This window comes from Capra hircus, chromosome 1 (assembly GCF_001704415.2).
Source record: "Capra hircus breed San Clemente chromosome 1, ASM170441v1, whole genome shotgun sequence".
Taxonomy (NCBI): domain Eukaryota; kingdom Metazoa; phylum Chordata; class Mammalia; order Artiodactyla; family Bovidae; genus Capra; species Capra hircus.
Window position 1 is genome coordinate 152,601,010 of NC_030808.1, and position 21,333 is coordinate 152,622,342.

The following is a 21,333-nucleotide window of genomic DNA, read 5'->3' on the forward strand; positions in this document are numbered from 1 at the left end:
ATCTACTAAGTCAAAGTTGCTCAGTCGTGTCCAGCTCTGCAACCCCGTGGACTATACAGTCCATGGAATTCTTCAGGCCACAATACTGGAGTGGATAACCATTCCCTTCTCCAGGGGATCTTCCCAACATAGGGACTGAACCCAAGTCTCCTGCCCTGCAGACAGGCTCTTTACCAGCTGAGCCACCAGGGAAGCCCTGAGTCTGCTAAGGGTGGGGTGGGACACACATGTGTGTAAAGCATGGACTGCGGGGGCTCCAGGCATTCTTAGTTGTCCTGGTTCTACTATCAGAGATATTCAGATGAAGCAAGCAACCCCTCCCTAGCCAAACAGATTCATATAGTAAGGAACACTTGCCGCTAACTAGAGGCCAGAAGCCTCTAGTTTCCCTGCCTACTTCTGGCCAATACACTGTAATCTGAACAGCTACAATCATTTAAAGGAAATATTAGACAAACTGGGCAAATACTACTAACAATAACCAAGCCACTTAGGAAAATAATTCAAGTATGTCTGATCTGCTGGTTTCCACAGTTGAAATGAAGCTACAGGGGGCTAGAATGTGATGGAAAAGGAAAACCTCTGTCAATCAATCATTTATCTTTGGAAAATATTCTACCTCTTAACACATTTGACTAACTTCATGTCTTAGTCAGACATCAGCAGACTGCATATTATGTAAAGGAGTATAAACATAACACTATTAAAAGACAAGAACGTTACTGTAAGAAAACATCTTTTAAATTTGAAAAACTTCCACCGACAATGAAATCACAAACACACAGAACGCTCCACTCTTCATCCTGCTTAGTCTGTACACCTACATCAACCCCAAGATCGAGAAGGTACTTGACTACGCTGATCATCCCGCTGGAGGCTGCTGCGTGGAGAGGCGTGTAAGACTTCTTGTCCTTGCATGTCACCTCAGCTCCGTGTGCCACAAGTAATTTCACTACTTCAATGTGACCTAAAAATGTGTTTATAAAGAAAAAAACAAGCAGAGAGCGTATGGAAAATATGAAATACAACACGGTCCTGAATATCTTTAAAGACAGGTAAAAATACAACTTAACTAGACAATGCTCGACAAGTCACCAATTAATCATGGTATAACCAGAGAGTGGACACAAGGGAAAAATAAGAATTCAGGATAATTTTGATAAATGTTGACAGGAGCAACAAACAGCTGAAAATAATACATTTAACTATCTTATCCAATGATGACCCTGCAACGTTCCTTTCCCCTAGATCATGTTTCCAAGGTTGTTTTTAATACACTCTCAAGTTACTAAGCTAGCTTTTTATGTCTAATATAAGACATTAGTTTATGTTTGCAAGCTTTAGTGGAATCTTCTTCTATTCAGAAATCTGGGAGTGAATTGGGCATACTTATTAAAAATGTCAGGTCTTTGGAACATTAAGCTAAAAACTTCTCTCTCACTATTTCTACCAGCTGTCCTTAACAATCTTAGTTTGTTACTCACCCATGCTAACTCCCAAATCTCAGTGGTCTAAATAACTAGTGTTTTCTCATTAGCATTATCAGAGAAGGCAGTGGCACCCCACTTGAGTGCTCTTGCCTGGAAAATCCCATGGACAGAGGAGCCTGGTAGGCTGCAGTCCACAGGGTCACTAAGAGTCGGACACGACTGAGCAACTTCACTTTCCTGCATTGGAGAAGGCAATGGCAGCCCACTCCAGTGTTCTTGCCTGGAGACTCCCAGGGATGGCGGAGCCTGGTGGGCTGCCATCTATGGGGTCGCACGGAGTCGGACACAACTGGAGTGACTTAGCAGCAGCAGCAGCAGCAGCAGCAGCAGCATTATGACAGCTTGTCAAGAGGGCTCTGCTCAGTCCCTCAAGGATCCAGACTCATGGAGCTGACAATCTTGAAGGCAGCTGGTCACTGTGCCAAGAAAGGGGCTTCAGAGCTTCATACCATTGATCAAATGCTCTGGTCCAGAGACCATGCTGCTTTCGTTAGTCAGAGCTAGCCTCAGGCTCACCCAACCACACAAGGAGGCCCAGAAGGGGGGCCTGTATCTGAAAGGTGAGAGAACCCCTGGTCTCCCTTCCTGTCTCCTCACATCTTACCAGATTAGGCCATACAGTGCTTTCTCTTCCTCCCCAAAGCTTTCCCACCACTGTGCCTTTGTTCATGAAACCGATTTTTTCATTGTACAGAATGTTCTGCTGGGATGTTTCTAATCACTGCTATTAATCCATGAAGAAGGCCATGTCAATTCCTATCTTCCCTACAAGTCTTATAAATAAGCCTTTCTATAAGGTTTCCAGTTACCTAGAATTACATGGCCAAAAACACCCTCTACCCACAAACACTATCTAATAAGCACCTAATACCTTGTGATGTTTCTTATACTTGAATCATTATTTAACTAACACTTTAATTACTTTTATGTATTAGGTTCCCAAATATGGATCTTTAAAGGAAAATGTCATAGGTTCTTATGTTCTCCTTCGTGGTATACTTTAAACAAAACAGACACCCAATAAATATTTGCTGCATTAAACAAGTTGTTCACGATGTCATTTTTAATATGCCTTTATAGGAAAGGAGTATATAAAGTTAATAACTATAAATATGAGATTTTCAAACACAGGACCCCACTCTCCTGAAAAAAGGATACTATAAGATGCATAAAGAATCAAGTATATTTGGTTGTTTATATATATAAATTTTCAATTAAAGTAGACACTTTCAGACATTTTTTCCCATCTTTATATGAAAAATATCTACTACACTTTTAGGAGAGGAAAAATCAAAAGAATATCTATTAAATCATTAGATATCAAAGTAAATGCGACTATCATGTAAGAGCAGCAGCTGGTACAAAAGCTCTCTCAAGACAGACATGATACTTCTCTGACCTATGGCTCTAGAAAAAACAACTACTTGGGTTTGTCGTAATGTGTTAAAAATCAGGACCTAAAAATACCCAGGAGGGTCACACATAAATGGAGCTTATTTAAACCAGGCAAATGCATATTATTCACTAATAGGCCAAAAAGAAACAAATTCTTCTGATTTTTAAGTCTAGAAGGCCCATAACACAAACATACTGGAAAAACTGTATAAAATCAATATATCACTCTAAGTAAATGACACAGATCGTATTAACTATGTAGATTCCAGAAGTGTGAACTTTTCCCGACGTCGATAAAAACCTATTTTTAAAAGGTGCCACATCTAAGCAAATTTACTGTCTTAAAACTGATAAATATTTAAGCACGTTTCTGAAATATGCATACATTGCTTTAATGGACCACTGAAAACATGAATAAGAGGTCTTTCCATAGTCAGTTTGGTGTGACTTATTTAAAAGAAAAAAGGCAAGAGAGTTCTAGAGTGAAATAAATATACTGTTCTAGCTAGGCAGACCCTAGCCAGAATATGTATGTGTTTTCCTTATCAATATATAAAATGATGGTACCCAAGGGGACTAGATTTCATTCAATTTATCTGAGTTTATTTTCAGAGGATAGCATTCAGTAGATAAGCATGGAATACTTAATTCTGTAATCAGTAACAACATTCTTTAAAAATAATTATATCCAAGCAATGTAAGTTTGGTAAGTATAATCATTATCCTTCATGAATTTGGAAAATTCTCTGTATTTTTCTTTTGTTCATGAATGTATAAATAAAACAAGCTATGTTTGTTTCTTTTTTTGTTCCAATTTTTATAGGAGTATAGTTGGCTTAAAATGTGTTAGTTTCTACTACAGAGCAAAGTGAATTAGTTACACATATACATATATCCACTCTGTTTTAGATCCTTTCCCCACACAAGTCATTACAGATCACTGAGTAGAGTTCCCTGTGCTATACAGTAGGTCTGCTTATTTTTATGGAAAGAAAGGGTGCAGGAAAAAAAAAACCCAAAACCAAATCATTTCATAAATTATGAACTGCTTTTAGAAGAAATAATGTAATGAATTGCTAAGGTAATTAACCTTTATTTAGTATCCTCTATCTTAGAGTCATCACTCAGTGCATTTTGTTAAAAGCACTGTGCAACAGAAAAGATGAGTGAATAAATGGGCTCTTAATGAAGGTTCATAGTAGCAGCAAATACAGGGGAAGGAGGGGAAAATGATCAATTCATTTGGGGTGAGGATGGAGCTGAGAATTCAGAGTATTTAGTCATAGCTCAAGGGTAAGAGGTAGAGCCTAAAGAGAAAAGTAGTCTCAGCCAGGAGACAGCAGGCAAAGGAGGAAGCCTGGGAGAAATAAATTACCAGAACACATGTGATTCCAACGTTTCCTGGGCTAATACTGACAGTCTCTAGAGGTGACAGTGATCTGGACTTCAGGCCTGTCTAATAGACCAGGTAATAAATAGCTCCCTACTTTTATATTTAGCTCCTTTTAATTCTGAACACCTAAAACAACTGAACAGCTTTTGAAATTGGGTATAAATACTCTTCTCCAAGCTTAAAGAAAGGAAGAGACAAAGAAAAAATATTAACCTCTGAAAGTTTACACTCAAAAATAAAATGGACTGTGAGGCACAAAAAATACAAAATATTTTCTACAATCCACAATCAGCCTAAAAAAATGACACTTAGCAGATCAAGAAAAACAAAGCCATCCAAGGACCCTGAGATACACACACACCCAATTAGAGGCAGCCCACAAAATTCTGTGGCCTTTAATTTTATGAAAACTGCTGTTTAGCCAAGCCTAACTCTTTGAAGATAAAAAGCCTAATGCTCTCTGCTTAATGTGTGACACTTTTACTCAAGACTCATTGTTCCTAAACTGTCTTCAAGAACAAGCTACTCTAGAGTATTCAGGAAAATCCCCAAGACTTTAATACAGAAAATCTACAGGCTGTGAGGAGACAGCAGGAGGACATTGCAGGAGACTTGCTTCTAGATGTTTTACCTTCAATTAACAGAAGAGAATTGCCCATAACATAACTAGAGGCACAAACCTCAGGAGTGAGAGAAACACCAACAGCCCCAGCGTCACTTCCATGATAGGTAAAGGATCTTCCTGGACATGGCGTTATTGACAAATTGCTTTGAGTTCATTTGGTTTCCTACATTTTTCTATTTTACAATTTTATACAGTAATTTTAAATCAATAATCTTCCATCAGTCTTCTAGTTTTAAGAGAGAGCTAGGAAAACACAAAGGTGAACGCAGGAAGTAATGGGAACGGCCCATGCCTGTGTGCAGAGGGGCTAGACGGCCTGTGTGGTCAGCACGAGAGGCACTCCAGTATGAGAGGGGAGAGAGCGGCATGACACAGCAGCGCCATCAGCCCGTGTGACTTTCTAAGCAGGAAGAGACAGCACAGCAGAAGCAGCATGGACTTCTCGGAGGAAGAGAAAAAGTCCTGAGCTCCATGGCTGCAGAGAGAGGAGCTCCTCTCCACTTTAAGATGCCTCTATCCACGGCTCCTTCCTGAGGCACAGCCGAGCCCTGCAGGACGTGCAAAGTGAGGGGCAGGCTGAGATTCACTTCAGCCTGCGTGGTTTCACCATCCACAATCCAGCATCTTTTCTGTTCTTTCGTAAGTATCCTGAGGAAGGCTGATGCTTCTCCCTCGCTGTCCAAGTCACCTCGAGAACCCATGAATGCTTTGGTAGTGCTCTGCTCATGGACTGGCACAGGTCTTAAGCGGTCTGCCCCAGTACCATTTCCCCATGGACTGTTTCAGACAGCAGATTCTGGAGATCCTAAGACTTTTCAAGAATTCCAGCTCCTTTCTGGCTGTGTGGCGCAGTTTGTGGGATCGTAGTTACCTGACCTGGGACTGAACATATGCTCTTGGCAGTGAAAACGCAGTCCTAACCACTGGACCACCAGGGAATTTCCTCAAGAATGTTAGAAGCAGAAAAGTTGATATCTACACCTGTTTCTTTCTGTGAAATTACTGTGGTAGAAACCAAACATGATATGCCTATTTAGTTCAGTGCTTGGCCCAATGGGTTTTCAAAAAAAATTATTTGTTTATTTTTGGCTGCGCTAGGTCTCCACTGCTTGCTCAGGCATTTTTCTAGCTGCGGTGAGCAGGGGCGACTCTCCGGCTGCGGCGCACAGGCTTCCCATTGTGGAAGCCTCTCTCGCTGCTGCGCATGGGCTGCAGGAGTTACAGCGCGTGGGCTCGGGAGCTGTGCTGCATGGCCCTAGTTGCCCTGCGGCACGTGGGATCTTCCTGGACTGGGGCTGGAAGCTACGTGCCCTGCACTGGCTGGCAGGCAGGTTCTTACCCACTGCACCAGCAGGGAAGTCCGGTAACAGGCTTTCTGATACATCTTCACAACTTCTACCTTAATATCCCCATACAAACAAAGATGTGTTCAGGATGGGTTTAAGAATGAGCTTTTAGTAAACACCAATCTCAACTGTATCCCAGGCTTCTGTCTAGGAAGTCTCTCCCTTTAAAGGTACACAGAATTAATTTTAAACAGCTTCCAAGGGAAATGGGGAGAAGGCACTGGCGACCCACTCCAGTACTCTTGCCTGGAGAATCCCAGGGATGGGGGAGCCTGGTGGGCTGTCGTCCATGGGGTCGCTTAAGAGTCAGCACGACTGAGCGACTTCACTTTCACGCATTGCAGAAGGAAATGGCAACCCACTCTAGTGTTCTTGCCTAGAGAATCCCAGGGGCGGGGGAGCCTGGTGGGCTGCCGTCTACGGGGCTGCATGGAGTCGGACACGACTGACGTGACTCAGCAGCAGCAGCAGCAGCAAGAGAAGTGGACCTAAGGTACTCCTGTCCTTCCTAGCCTCCCCCATGGCAAAGCTGGTTTCCTCTGGGTAGCAAACTGAAATATAACTTCTCACTATCCTAAAAGATGTGCTATACAAATGCAACAATGACAACGTCCAACTTTTCCTTAATACTTAACGTAAAAAAATTTTGAAAAATACGTACCCATATATGCTGCCCAGTGGATAGCACGTCTATCTTTCTTGTCAAAAGCGTTAATATTGGCACCTCTAGACAAGAGTAATTTGACCATCTAGAATAAAAATAAACATAGTTTCATCAAAATTGAGAACTGTTCATGAATATCCATCATCAAGACTCATCTCAAATCTCTCTGGCACTGAATTTCTGCACTTGCAGAAACACTGGATTATATACTGAATGCTTTAACATAATTTGATAAACAACAGGACAAAATACAACAAAAGGTTTTCCTGTAGTTGTTATTGAAGTCAGGCATCAATATCTTTTAAAGATGCCACTTTGTGTCCTGGTTTTTTATGAACAGCTGAGCACAAATCTGGGAGGTATAAAGGGAGAGTATTTAACAACATGTCTTATTCCTTTTTTTATAGCTCAAAGTATTATTAAAATTCAAAGTGCTTTCTGATTCCAGAAATGTCTTAAATTTAATTCAAACACAAATGAAGTGTCCATAATATGATTAGACCTGAAGGCCACTGCAGTCTACTTAGCTCAAAATGTACCAAGAGTGGTTATTTTCATTATGTCTAAACATATTTACAGTAGTTTCCCTGTTGGAAAGGGCACTGCAGATGTCAAAAAGGGACTCATCTAATGACTGGAACTGCAGTGGAGGCAAGAACTCTTTATGTTGCAAAAACCGGGAAGAAGCTGCAGCAGCGAGCGCGAATCCGGGGAATGTCACTTTACTTCTTTTTTAAATCAAAATATAGTCGATTTACAATGCTTCAGGTAGACAGCAAAGTGATTCAGTTAAATATACATATATATATATTTCAAATTCTTCTCCATTATAGGTTATCATGAGATATTAAATGTAGTTCCCTCCGCTGTACAGCAGGACCATTTATATTTACCCCTTTCTGTGTCTGCAAAAAGAATGAAGGGCTGGACAAGCTGGCCTCAAAGGCCCTTCTAACCGAGTCTCATGTTTTCCTACATCTTCCGTGCACGTACATAAGCCCCACTCTTTGCCACAACACACCCAACATCACCCAATGCTTGCTGTATAAGATAACTACTATTTTTTTAAACTGTTTTCTTTTGATGGCCTGTCATCAATGAAATCTTGACTAAATGTTCAAAATAAACTGTAAGAAAAATGTTTTCTATACCTTTCTCTGCTACCATCTTTCTGGGACAACAATGAAACTGCTCTGACTTCCTAGATATTTTTTCGTTCAGTGACAGAATAAACTTTTCAGATTGTTTTCCAGTTAGTAGTGTCAGTACTCTTGCCTGGAAAATCCCATGGACTGAGGAGCCTGGTGGGCTGCAGTCCACGGGGTCGCTAAGAGTAGGGCACGACTGAGCAACTTTACTTTCCCTTTTCACTTTCATGCACTGGAGAGGGAAATGGCAACCCACTCCAGGGTTCTTGCCTGGAGAATCCCAGGGACGGGGGAGCCTGGTGGGCTGCCGTCTCTGGGGTCGCACAGAGTCGGACACGACTGGAGTGACACCGCAGCAGCAGCAGCAGCGGCAGTGTTGGTTGGGGCTGTATCTGATAAACTTCTAAATGTGAGAAAGTTAGATCATGAATTATGATGAACAGAAGTCTGAGGGTTTGAAGAAGGCAAACATAAACGAAAAGGAGCAGGACAGGCGAGTTCACTACTAATGGGGGTGGGGGGTGCAGAGAGTCACTGGGGGAGGGGCACCGCCTACCTCCCCATGGCCGCTGAGAGCCGCATGGTGCAGTGCAGTCCTCCCAGCCCGATCGGACACGTTCACATTGCTCAGAAGAGGCACTAAGGCCTCCGCGCACTTGACGGCTTTGTTAGCGGCCGCTGTGTGCAAAGGGGTTTGCCAGTTTTTGTCTCGAGCGTTAACATCTGCAGAATGCTTCAAGAGCACCTGAACTGCTTCCTGAAACACAAGAAGATATAAGTTACATAAGACAAATGACTTAACAGCTTTAGAAATTGACATGCAAGATGGAAAACCAATTTCTTGACGAAATAAAAAGTTTGGTAGATCCTGCTATAAACAAGCCAGAAAACAAAATACCTTGAACTAAAGGCAGTACTCAGAGCCCTGCAAGATACAGCAAGATAAAATACTCCCTTTGTTCATCCTCCAACTGAGGCACAGCCATCAATCTCCACCAAAATGTCCAAGAAGAAATACTGACAAACATTCTTCAAAAGCATTCATCACTACTCTTGCTTTTCTAGATGGTGAGATACAATTAATTTATAATTTCAAAGCTTTAAAAATTAGATTTATCACTTTGCCATTAAATACAAAAAAAATTAAAACATACTATTTCCTAAGGTTTTACACATGCTGTATTTTACAAAATGAAAAATCACTAGGATCTAGTTCATTAGAGAGTGAGAGAGAGAGCGAGGGGGGAGGGAAGAAAGGAAGTTTTTGCTGTGATTCTACCTTGTGGGAGAGTTGGTGTTAACAAGGCAAGCTAACAGTTTACTATTCAAAGTGATTGGTCTCCCAGAACACAAGGAAAATGTCACAACACATCCATAAACTGGACTTATGGCAAAATCAAAAGGAATCCAGTAAGCCATCAATATTAAGTAGTATAATCAGAACTAAACATAGAAAAAATCTCCTTGCAGGGACAATCCTATTCTTGGCAGATGAGTGACAAACTATACACGAAATGAAAAAGGCCAGAACCAAATTACCTCAATTCTGTCATTTACAAGGTATAACTATTCAAGTCTAGTAAACCTGAGCCCCTGGTCTTCTTATCAGTATGGGGGGGAACTAGCACCTGCCTACCACTCCTTTCAAGACTGTTATCAAGCAAAAAAAGCTAATGTACACAGTGTTCAAAAAAAACACCAAACAAAATACTATTATTCATGATTCACTTATAGCCTTTGAAATAAAAAGTAATCGGGACTGTATGAAATCTGGGAAATGGCAAAAGGCTGGAGAGATGCCCATCAACCTATCAATCTTCTAAGTAGTTAATCAAGGACATACAGAGGCTTGCCCTGTGACCTCACAACTCTATTCCAACTATTTTGCCCAAGAGAAAATTTAAAAGATGCATCTGAAAATGTCATAGCAATCTTTTATTTACTCATAAGAGTCAAAAAAGAGATGCAAATGTCCACCTATAGGAAAACAGATACAACTGTTGCATATACATACCGGGAAACACTACTTCGCAACACAAAGGAATGAACCACCAATGTACACAACAAAAAGGACAAACTGCAAAAGAAGTCAAGGTGTAAGAGCACACGCTGTATGATTCCATTCTTACAAAATTTCAGAGCAGGCAAAATCACTCCCTGGTGAGAGAAGTCAGAACAGCGCTGGCCTCTGGGGACAGGCGGGACTGACTGAAAAGGGACATAAAGGCACGGCTGGAGTGACGGGATCATGTGAGTCCAGACTCGGAAAAAGGCTGCATAGCTGTACACACCCGCCAAAGCTCAAGGCTGCACACCTAGAGTCTGCGCACTTCACTGTAGATTACATTTCAATTTAAAAAAGGGAACACAGGGAAAATACACATGCAGAGCAATATGTGCTCAGAATCATGGAGAACGGGGTACAGGCACTGTCCGGATCTCTGCAACACGCTCAGGGGAGAGAATCAGAAGCAACATAAGGAATTTATGATTAGGTAAATGGGGCAGATACAGCGCGCTGCAGGTGACAGGTGTGCCTGCCTTAATCGTGTCCAGCTAGGGTGTGCATGCCCACCTGTAAGCTTCTGAAGAGTGTGTGGAGGATTTATGTTCCATCAGTGCAGAGAGAGAAACCAAAGCTATACTTTTGTTTCACAGAAAAGCAAGAATAAATCCAGTTTATGGTTGACGGTGGGTAAGATGGCATCCACTACAATGGCTAAGACTCTAGAATCAGGACAGATTAGCCTGAATCCTGAGTCTACTGCTAGGGACTTAACTGTGTACCCCGACGCTCACACGGTGAAGTCCTGCCTCCCCCTACCACGGCGTATTTAGGAGGGGAAGGGAGATGAGGTGATTCGGGAGGGCCTAATCTGACAGACTGGTGGCCTTCTGAGGCCAGGAAGAGAACCTCCCCCGCCCCTGCCTCACCAGCGTGGGGGCACAGTGAGAAGGCAGGCGTCACAGCCTGGAGGAGAGGCCATGTCGAAGCTGACCCTGGGAGCCTTCCTCTGGGACGTCTAGCCTCCAGACTGTGAGAAAACGCAGTTCTGTTGTTTAAGCCACCCAGTTTGTAGTATTCTGTTGTGGCAGGTGAGCTAATATTGACATACCTACACTACAACTCAAAATAATATAGGCCAGTGTCATATCACAACAGTAGTGACCTTCGAAAATTTGGAGAAAACTGGCTTCCCTGGTAGCTCAGATGGTAAAGAATCTGCCTGCAGTGTAGGAGACCTGAGGGTTCAATCTCTGGGTTAGGAAGATCCCCTGGAGAAGGGAAGGGCAACCCACTCCAGTACTCTTGCCTGGACAGTTCCATGGACAGAGGAGCCTGGCGGGCTACACAGTCCGTTGGGTCGCAAAGAGTGGGACACCAATGAGTAACGCTTTCAAAGAGCCAAGGACAGCAGACATCAAAAACAAAAATGAAAAAAGGGTACATTTCTGGAAACTGCAAACCAATGAGCCTGATGTCAAACCCTTGTAAAATTCTAGATTTTATTATCAACACATTCCAAGCGTTCAGGAAAAAACCTGTAGGGATAACTATGTAGGATATACATGGTTTTACTAATGACAAAATTACCAGAATAACCTTGATCTTAAAGTGAAGTGAAGTCACTCAGTCGTGTCTGACTCTTCGTGACCCTGTGGACTGTAGCCCGCCAGGCTCCTCTGTCCATGGGATTCTCCAGGCAAGAATACTGGAGTGGGTTGCCATTTCCTTCTCCAGGGGATCTTTCCAACCCAGGGATCGAACCTGGGTCTCCTGCATTGCAGGCAGATGCTTTATCCTCTGAGCCACCAGGGCTCTTAATTTCCCCATTATTAGAAGGTACATAATATGCGTTTCCCTCATAGCTTAGTTGGTAAAGAATCTGTCTGCAATGCAGGAGACCTGGGTTCAGTTCCTGAGTTGGGAAGATCCTCTGGAGAAGCAAATGGCAACCCACTCCAGTATTCTTGCCTGGAGAATCCCAGGGACAGAGGAGCCTGGCGGGCTACAGTCCATGGGGTCGCAAGATTCAGACACGACTTAGCGACTAAACTACCACCAGAGATACATATGTGTACATATGTGTAAGAAATGCTGCAGGTGGCCTTGACTTCAAACACACAAGTTATACCCTAGGACACTGATTTACATATGATTATGAAATATGGGGATGGGGGGATAAACAAAAGTTTAAATAATACCTGAAGAGTATTTATTCATAGCTTGGGGTCAGGCACAGCGAAAAGAAGGGCTAACCCATTTGCAAATAAATGCAATGTTCGGGTGAACCACTAATACTTCACATGGTGATCTATTTTAAACTCAGTTATCTTGACAGAACTAAAATGATAATTCTTGGGGTTATGTTAAAAGACAATAAATGCATATCCTTCAGAGGACCCAGTGTGATGTGGCTTTTAAAAAATAAATAAATAAATACACCCCCCTCCCCCAACATTCAGAAATCAATCTATTCAGAATACAGAATGCATTTACAGAGAGGTGAACTGTGTGCGGCACTTGAAGAATGACAGTCACAAACCAGTGCTGGAGGAAAGATGAGGCAGCCAGGCAATGTGAGCAGGTGGGTCACGGACGGAGAGCTGGAATGGGGGGTGCTTCACTGGAAGCAGTCTTTCTCAACCCAAGCTCAGGGAGGAAACTAACCCTTAAGACATCCACTATCCATAATGAGTTAACTTCTGTGGAAGACTAAACTTAGTTTTAGGTTGAAAAGCTTAAACTTATTAGGATTAGCTTTCTAACCCACAGCTTGCCCTTAAGTTCAAGCTACATACATAATTTTTAAAAATCAGCAGTTAGGTCTCTGGGTGGAACCTGCAACGTTACCAACTAACGTTACATTTTAAGAATTTCTGGCCTGTTATCTCCACAAATATACAAAGTGTTCTTCCTGATAATTTAATCTGGTAAAACTCCACTAAATTTAAGTCACATTCCCAAGAGTCATGCCAACAAAATAGGCAAATATGATAAACTTACCAAAAAGTTATAATGATGGTAACGCTTATCTTCCTTAATTGCCTTTATCTAAAGAAACTTCTTTACAGGAGGGCTAGCCACAATCTCAAAGTGGCAACCCACTCCAGTTTTCTTGCCTGGAGAATCCCAGGGACGGGGGAGCCTGGTAGGCTGCTATCTATGGGGTCGCACAGAGTTGGACACGACTGAAGCGACTTAGCAGCAGCAGCAGCAGCAGCAGCCACAATCTCAATGACCATGAATTTCAGAGTTCAAAGTATTTTGGTTAATATGTCTTAAGTTTCCAGAATTTCCAGATTTGCCTAAGATCACCCAGCTAGAACGTGGCAGGTGATACCTGAAGCCAGTTTCCCCTAGTCCAGGCCTCACAGTTTATCAGTTGTAGCCACCAAGACCCCTGTTCCCTCCCTCCTTCTCCCAACCTGAAGGCTTATGGACAACAGACCGCCTCTGTCACACCCCAGCATTCACAGTCCTTTCCAGGCACTTTGTCCTCCGCTCCTCTTCACCTGCCCAGCTCTTGCTTTGTGTTCAAGATGTAGTTTGCGATTAGTACAGAGAATGGGCAGACTTAAGAAGGACCTGGTCCCGCGATGGGGAGAAGGAGGAGTGACCCTCTCCATCTCTCATAGTCTCAGTAACTGAAGAAAATGCTACTTCACACCATCACACCCTTTCATACTTTAAATTATTTAAAAAAATGTTTTCAGCAAGAATCAAATACAAATGGGTAAAAGGTGTGCTCTGGGCACAATGCATTTGTAACACATGCACAATCCATTTCAGAAAGGCAGTAAAATGACGGAAAAAAAGAGGGTCCACATATTCGTTATCACCTTTGCTACCCAACAGCTGACTGGTTTCTAGCAAACTGTTAACTACACAGTTTCTTCAAAATATTTTTATTCTTCAAGGATTTTATGAGGGTTAGAAGATAATGACAAATATAAAAATGAATTCTCACAAAATGTCAGTGATCTTGAAGATCAAACAAAGCACAGGATTATAAATAAGAAGGAACTGTTGTTCTTCATAAGACACTTAACATATTTTGAGATGATATTTAGAACTGGCAACACAGGAGGACTAGTAATGTTTCCAAAATGAATTCTGCAGTTTTCCTAAACAATATTTCATTTAATCATCACATTATTTCCTGGTCACAACAGCAGCACCTCTGAAATAAGTCTATCAGGCTACTGTGAACCAGTCAGCAGAGACAAGACTTGATGAGGGATTCCTAAGATAGAAAGATAACTGCTGTCCTGTAGGAAGTACAACAGGGGAGTTTTCTATTCTCTGCCACTTCAGACTCTCCAAGAGGTCTTAGTCACAAAAGGAACATGGAACAATTAACTTGGTTTGTACAAACTTCAAAGTAAAGTGACCAGTCTAGGTAGTTTCAGTTGCTTGTTCCTTTTTTGAAAAGACAGGATCTGCACATGGGCTCACAGGCAGGCTTGCGTAATGATTTCACATACAATGTATTTACCAAGAGAAATCCCATACCTCACTACAAGATGCAACTGCTCTGTGTAAAGGTGTCAACCATTTGCTGTCTTTGGCATTAACTCTAGCTCCTGCAACAAGAAGAAAAAAATTAAGTGAAATATTTTGCAAAAAATAATTTAAAATAAATAACTAGGTATATACAGTCCAAATTGGATAAACAATTGAAAATGTAGTACTTCATTTTTTACTTTTTGCTAATATAATTATCCTTAAATTATAAAACAAAACTATTCTTTTTAATTGATATCCAGTAAGGTATTAGCTCTTTTTATTAAAAATCAAAGAAATATCATTTTATATGTAGGCTAGAAAAGCCACCTTTATACAGAGCATATCCAAAGTGAAAATCAGACCCCACTGCAGAGTGTGTATTAAAAACCTGATACTTAAATAAATAAATAAGAATATTCAGACATAAAGTATAGATCATGACAAAGTCTTCTTCTTTACTAATATAAATATACATTTATAAATATATAATTATATAAACATAATTTATACAATTATATAAATATAAAATATTTACATATATTAATTTATATAATTTTATAAATATATAAAATATAAACATAAAATATTCATTATATTCTTTACTAATAGAAATATAAAACATAAGACCATTCATTACAAAGTCTTCATTTCTTTACTAATGAATGTATCATGTTATAATGCAATACAGTAATATCAAAATAGTTCTCCAGTGATTATTTAAAATGCTCTAATACTATAGTCATTTTATAAATGGATACAATGGCTTTAAACTTAGGGGAAAAAAATTAAGAAATAAATCAACTAACCTACATGTCTTTCCAGGTTATACCTGAAGTTCTGAAGAAGTAATCATTAAAACAAATCAACTATGTATTTTTTGCTTAAAAATTAAGTCAACAGACACAAATTTTCTTTAAAAGAATGGAAATACCATTTAGTAAGACAGTAAGTGTATTACATAATGTGGGGGGGGGTAGGATTTATCACCTACGTAAAATCTGCTGACTTGGCGCTCAAATCCCTACACATCAGAAGCAGCACCCCACGGGATCACTCCAAGCAGAAACAGCCTTGGCTCTCAGGAGTGCAGAGGATCTAGTGACAGGCCCAGCACGACGAGCAAGCCTCGATTTACGTCTAGAATCACAAGTAGCTCATGAAAAGAGGCTTTAGGTACCTAGTCCAGCCCCCAAACTTTCCAGATGGTGAAACGCTGGTATAAGGAAGCGGCTCAACGCCATCCACTGCGGCAGAACCAAGGATAGAACTCAGACATCCTAAGGCCCTAATGTTTACATTCTATGTTTTGAGTGTGAGACTCTAGGTAACAATCAAGCGCAGTGACTCCAAGCTACAGCCCCAGCGAGTTCTGTGATCCCTCTGGACCTACATTCTCATCTATAAGACAGATCTCCCAATACCCTGTTACAGAGGTTAACGAGGGGAGTTCCCTGGCGACCCAGTGGTTAGCACTCTGCTTCCACTACAGAGGGCACGGTTCCATGTCTGGTTGGGGAACTAAGATTTCACATGCCGTGCAGTGCAGCAAAAACATAAATAAACTGACACATAACCACTGTATATAGTACACACATGGCACAAATCCAGTAGAGGCAGATTTTACAAGCCTGAACGCGAAAGGAAATGAATGAAAGGCAGGTGTGGGAAGCCATCCACCAATGCAGCAGCTGAAGCTGAACTGTGTGGGCAGGGCCAACCAGCAGAACACTCGAAAGAATCCTGAACCAGCAGGAGAGCTTTCAAGACTGCTTAAGGCTGTGGGAGAAAGAAGGGGAGTCAGCAAAATAAAACAGCCAGAGACAGTGTGTACATCCATGTAATAAACATCCGAACAACTACCAGCCAAGTTCTCTGGAGGCCAAAATGGTGAACACAGACCTTCCTGACCACAATAAAGCCGGTGTTTGTTCTGGGTAAGAACACAAGCCCCTGAAGGCGGAGCCCTAGACCGTGAGGGGCACCTTCCTTCTCCCTATTCACCCCTTGGTTGTCTATAATCCCCGCACCTCTTTCTATGATTTTGTATTTATGTGCACAGGAGAAGGGCAGGTCCTGGCATTTTATGCCTGAAGGGTAGTGACATAGACACTCAGAAGACACAAATACCCTGGAAAGGTAGAAGCAGAGAATTTCTAGAGGCCAGAAGATGTTTTTGAGTCTCCACAAATGAGAAGGGTCATTAGTCTGACCCTAGGTATTAACTGACAAGGAAACAGAGAGTAGCTGTCACAAACAATGAGGATGACGTCTGTGTACTGATAAAGATCCGAGAAACGAAAAGTGGAAACAGCAATAAGAACTGTAATAAATAATGTTCTTTGCTTTTACATAGAAAAAGGAAGATTTAAACATCTATATTTACATAAGGAAACCCTGGAGGAAAGCAAAGCCATCAAAAATGGTGGCTGCCCGTCTGTCTGTATTGGCAGTGGGGACGCTGGGACCTGGATGATGTGAGGGGAACTAGGGTGCAAAAGCAGCTGCGCGGAGCTGTGCGGCTTTAAAGGTGTGTCCACTTTAATTTGGAAATGAAACAGAAATACTATATATTTAGAAAGTGAAATTTACTGATGAGGAAATAAAAAACACTCCAAGATTTGGCTTTAAGTACAAAGAAAAAAGTTGCAAAGTAGGAAGAAGGTAAAAATAGTCTTTCTTTTGGAAATGGGTTATCAGATAGACGAGTGAACGAAGAAAATCTAGTTTTTATGGTGCACTTGGCAGCCCAAAGTAAGAAGTCCTGCTGGCTTCATTCTTCCATTTTAAGTTACAATAATTAATTAAATCATCTTTCTCTTTTAATAACAAAGTCAAAGTTAATTTTATCAAAAACATGAGCGGTTGTAACAAATAATTCACTAGTGGCTTAATGAGGATACATCATGCTGCCATTAGCAACTAGTAGACAACCTGATAAAAAATTCGGCTTGCTCTTTTTGAAGATTCTAAAGATACTTCAGGAAGATCAACACAATGGAATTTTAGACATCTGATCATATCCTTTCTCAGAAGACACTTATATTCCATTAAATCATATTTCTTTTAATAACACTAATTAGATATTTTAATCCCTTGGAAATTAAAGGTCATGTGAGAAATGGTTGGGCTACCTCTAAGGGCATAATACAACAAATTCCCCTGCCCACATGGGTTAATTAGCACGTGCTTTATATATTAACAGACAAACATGGCAATGTGCATTATAAGAGCAGCAGTTGGGTGCACAATGAAAAATGGCTTAAGAGTAATAAACATGGCAGGGCAAATCAGACATCCAGGCTACCAGAACTCATCTCCTGTGAGCTCTCCGAAGGTAACCAGACGTCCGATCCACACAGAGAGTGCCAAAATTAGTTACATATTCATATAACAAATTACAAAGTAATTCCAGTAATGGAAAAGACATTTCCAAAGTAAAGCAACTAATCCAACAGCTGAAGACTAGCCACAAAGAAGATGAAGACAGGCAAAAGAGAAGGAGAGAGGAGGGAGAGGGACCAGGAGAAGGAAGGGAGGAGGGGTGAAGGGGGGAGGGGAGAGGGGGAGGGGGAGGGGGGAGTAGAGGGGGGAGGGAGGAAGCAGAGGGAGGAGGGGGAGGGGGGAGGGGGAGGGAGGGAAAGAGAAGGAAATCCTATCCACTTACAACACAGAACAGTCTTCCTACAGAGAAATGAAACCAAAGGTAACAGCTCTGAGGGCTCCATCACAGGCTCTCTACCTGGCAGAGTGCATAGTATCTGTGATGTAAAAGGAACACCGTAAGTCACTAAGAAAAGATTCTTTACTATTTCTCAATCACTAAAATAGAACAGAACAGAACATAGCAGCACTGTCTCAACTGCTGAAATCAGGCTACTGGGAGGCCGTGCGGTAGGAGAGGTACGGCTTGGAAGCAAGACCAGACAGCAATCTGAGGAGGCATCACCAACGACCACTGCAAACCAACACCCACAGAGAGCCTCCTGAGCAACCAGGAGCATAACTCCCTAAACCCTGGCTATGCTCAACTGTGCAAATCACACACAGTCTTTACTAGAATCCCCCCTTTCCTAGTAGATCAGCTGAGCTTTCCTTTAAGAAAAATAAACGGCCAGAACCTACGCCACATAAAATATCTGAGTCTGGATTTACCTTTTTAGAGATGTGATTAGACTTGGTAGCACAGTTATATTAGATGGAAAAACCCACATAATCTTCCTTTCACCAATCTTTCCTTTTACTACTTCATACACATAGAATACACTCAGAAACAACAGCTTTTTAAAGATACTTAAGGTAAGAGTCCTTTCAGAATTACATAAAAGTCTACTTCATTTGGAGATAAAACAAATTAATTTTTAAAAATAAAAAATCTGGTTCACCTACATCAGTCTATCATGGGCTCTTGCCAGCAGTGCGGCCCGAGAGGTCTGCACAGGTGAGGAGACAGGCGGGTTGTGGACGGAGGGGCCCAGGAGGAAGACCTGTGATCTAATAATGGCTCTAATCAGCAGGCTGTGACCCGCAGCTGCGCCCTGTTACCCCTGGAGCTTCATTTTATGAAATGCAGTCTCCTTGTGCATGTGTGTACATGACCACATCATGCACGCACAAGTCTCTCTCTCTCTCTAGGGAGGCTAGTCAGTTCAGTTCAGTCACTCAGTCCTGTCCGACTCTTTGTGACCCCATGGACTGCAGCACGCCAAGCTTCCCTGTCCATCACCACTTCCCGGTGTCCACCCAAACCCATGTCCATCGAGTTGGTGATGCCATCCAACCATCTCATCCTCTGTCATCCCCTTCTCCTCCTGCCCTCAATCTTTCCCAGCATCAGGGTCTTTTCAAATGAGTCAGCTCTTTGCATCAGGTGGCCAAAGTATTGGAGTTGCAGCTTCAACATCAGGCCTACCAATGAACACCGAGGACTGATCTCCCTGAGGATGGACTGGCGAGGCCCCAGGTTAAAACACCATAGGGAGCACCTGTTTCTGCAAAGTGAGTTCTCTGAACTCAGGCATTCAAATCACCAGTGTCCCACCTGACTCTAGGTCTCTCGGGTCTTCTCTGCAAGAAGACTAATTCATCTGCTCTCTCCCTGATCTGTTTACTCACCAAGATCTGCCAATTCTTTGATTTCTGAACCTGTTACCAGTAAAACAAGTGAATGTATTAATTGCTCAGTCTTGTCTGACTCCTTGCGATCATATGGACTATAGCCTGCCAGGTTCCTCTGTCCATGGAATTTTCCACGTAAGAATACTGGAAAGGGTAAAATAAGGGCTATGGCAGATGATCTTATGATCCATCTCCAGTGATGATATTCTATTTTATTTTGAAATATTCAGAATAAACTATTTCATGCTTATTAAATACCCTACCCTACTTTAATAAGGCAGTATCACTATACTCAATGTCAGGGTTCTTCAAATGCAGCCCACAGGTTGCCAGTCACCTATTTTGTAGCTTTACCACCTTGAAGGAGTCACGATGAGTAGCTGCCACTGCCTGGATGACCCCTCACACAAAGTTATCAACTTCTGATCTGGGCAAGGAGCTTGATAGTTGACACTAGTGAAGTTATTTCTCTTCTCCTGTGTGCTGTAATAATCACAGTCTCACTAATAATTTTCTAAAACTCCTGCTTACAGAGCATAGCTTTCTTCTTTGCTCCTAAGCCACAGAGGAGACAGTCCATATCCAGCGAGCTGGGCCAGCAGCCAAGTATTTTAGCACTCTTCCCAAACTGGAAATAATGCTTTCCTTTGGCTGACTACCAAAGCCAGGGTCAAAGCTTCAGATTCTGTTTTGAGGTTGGGAGTAGAATGAGCAAAAGGCAAGTACACTTTCGCTTTTCCACTTGTGATGCTGGATCATCCCCACCCCACCGCCCCAAGCTGGTGCACTATACCATTTAAGATGGCGTTATTGACACTAAGGGGCTTCCCTGATAGCTCACTTGGTAAAGAATTAGCCTACAAAGCAGAAGACCCTGATTCCTGGGTCAGGAAGCCCGCTGGAGAAGGGATAGGCTACCCATTCCAGCATTCTTAGGCTTCTCTTGTGGCTCAGCTGGTAAAGACTCCGCCTGCAATGCAGGAGTCCTGGGTTCAATCCCTGAGTTGGCAAGATCCCCTGGAGAAGGGAATAGCTACCCACTCCAGCATTCTGGCCTGGAGAATTCCATGGACTGTATAGTCCAAGGGGTCGGACATAACTGAATGACTTTCAAGAAAATAAAGTGTCACTGTTTCCATTGTTTCCCCATCTATTTGCCGTGAAGTGATGGGACCAGACACCATGATCTTCCTTTTTTGAAAGTTGAGTTTTAAGCCAGCTTTTTCACTCTCCTCTTTCACCTTCATCAAGAGGCTGTTTAACTCCTCTTTGCTTTCTGCCATTAGGGTGGTGTCATCTGCACATCTGAGGTTACTGATATTTCTCCCCGCATTCTTGATTCCAGCTTGAGCTTCATCCAGCGTGGCATTTAGCACAATATACTCTGCATAGAAGTTAAACAAACAGGGTGAAAATATACAGCACTGATGGACTCCTTTTCCAATTTTGAACCAGTCCTTTGTTCCATATCCAGTTCTAACTATTGCTTCTTTACCTGCATACATGTTTCTCAGGAGGCAGGTAAAGTGGTCTGTTATTCCCATTGTTCAAGAATTTTTCACAGTTTGTTGTGATCCACAAAGTCAAAGGCTTTAGCATAGTCAATAAAGCAGAAGTAGATGTTTTTATGGAATTCTCTTGCTTTT

At 41.9% G+C, this 21,333-nt stretch overlaps 1 protein-coding gene across 7 annotated transcripts in view; it reads right to left on the reverse strand.

Annotated features, from left to right (window-relative positions):
- ANKRD28 (ankyrin repeat domain 28) overlaps positions 1-21,333 on the reverse strand; it is a 210,187-nt gene that overhangs the window by 48,010 nt on the left and 140,844 nt on the right. For 4 of the 7 annotated variants that reach the window (XM_018053043.1, XM_018053035.1, XM_018053046.1 and 1 more), the window contains exons 4-7: positions 14,579-14,649; positions 8,618-8,818; positions 6,911-6,998; positions 825-967 (exon numbers count right to left, since the gene is read on the reverse strand). In XM_018053043.1, the coding sequence (XP_017908532.1) occupies positions 825-967; positions 6,911-6,998; positions 8,618-8,818; positions 14,579-14,649 (503 nt within the window). The remainder of the gene's footprint in view (positions 1-824; positions 968-6,910; positions 6,999-8,617; positions 8,819-14,578; positions 14,650-21,333) is intronic. The other 3 variants (XM_018053058.1, XM_018053052.1, XM_018053064.1) reach the window with 1 other exon arrangement.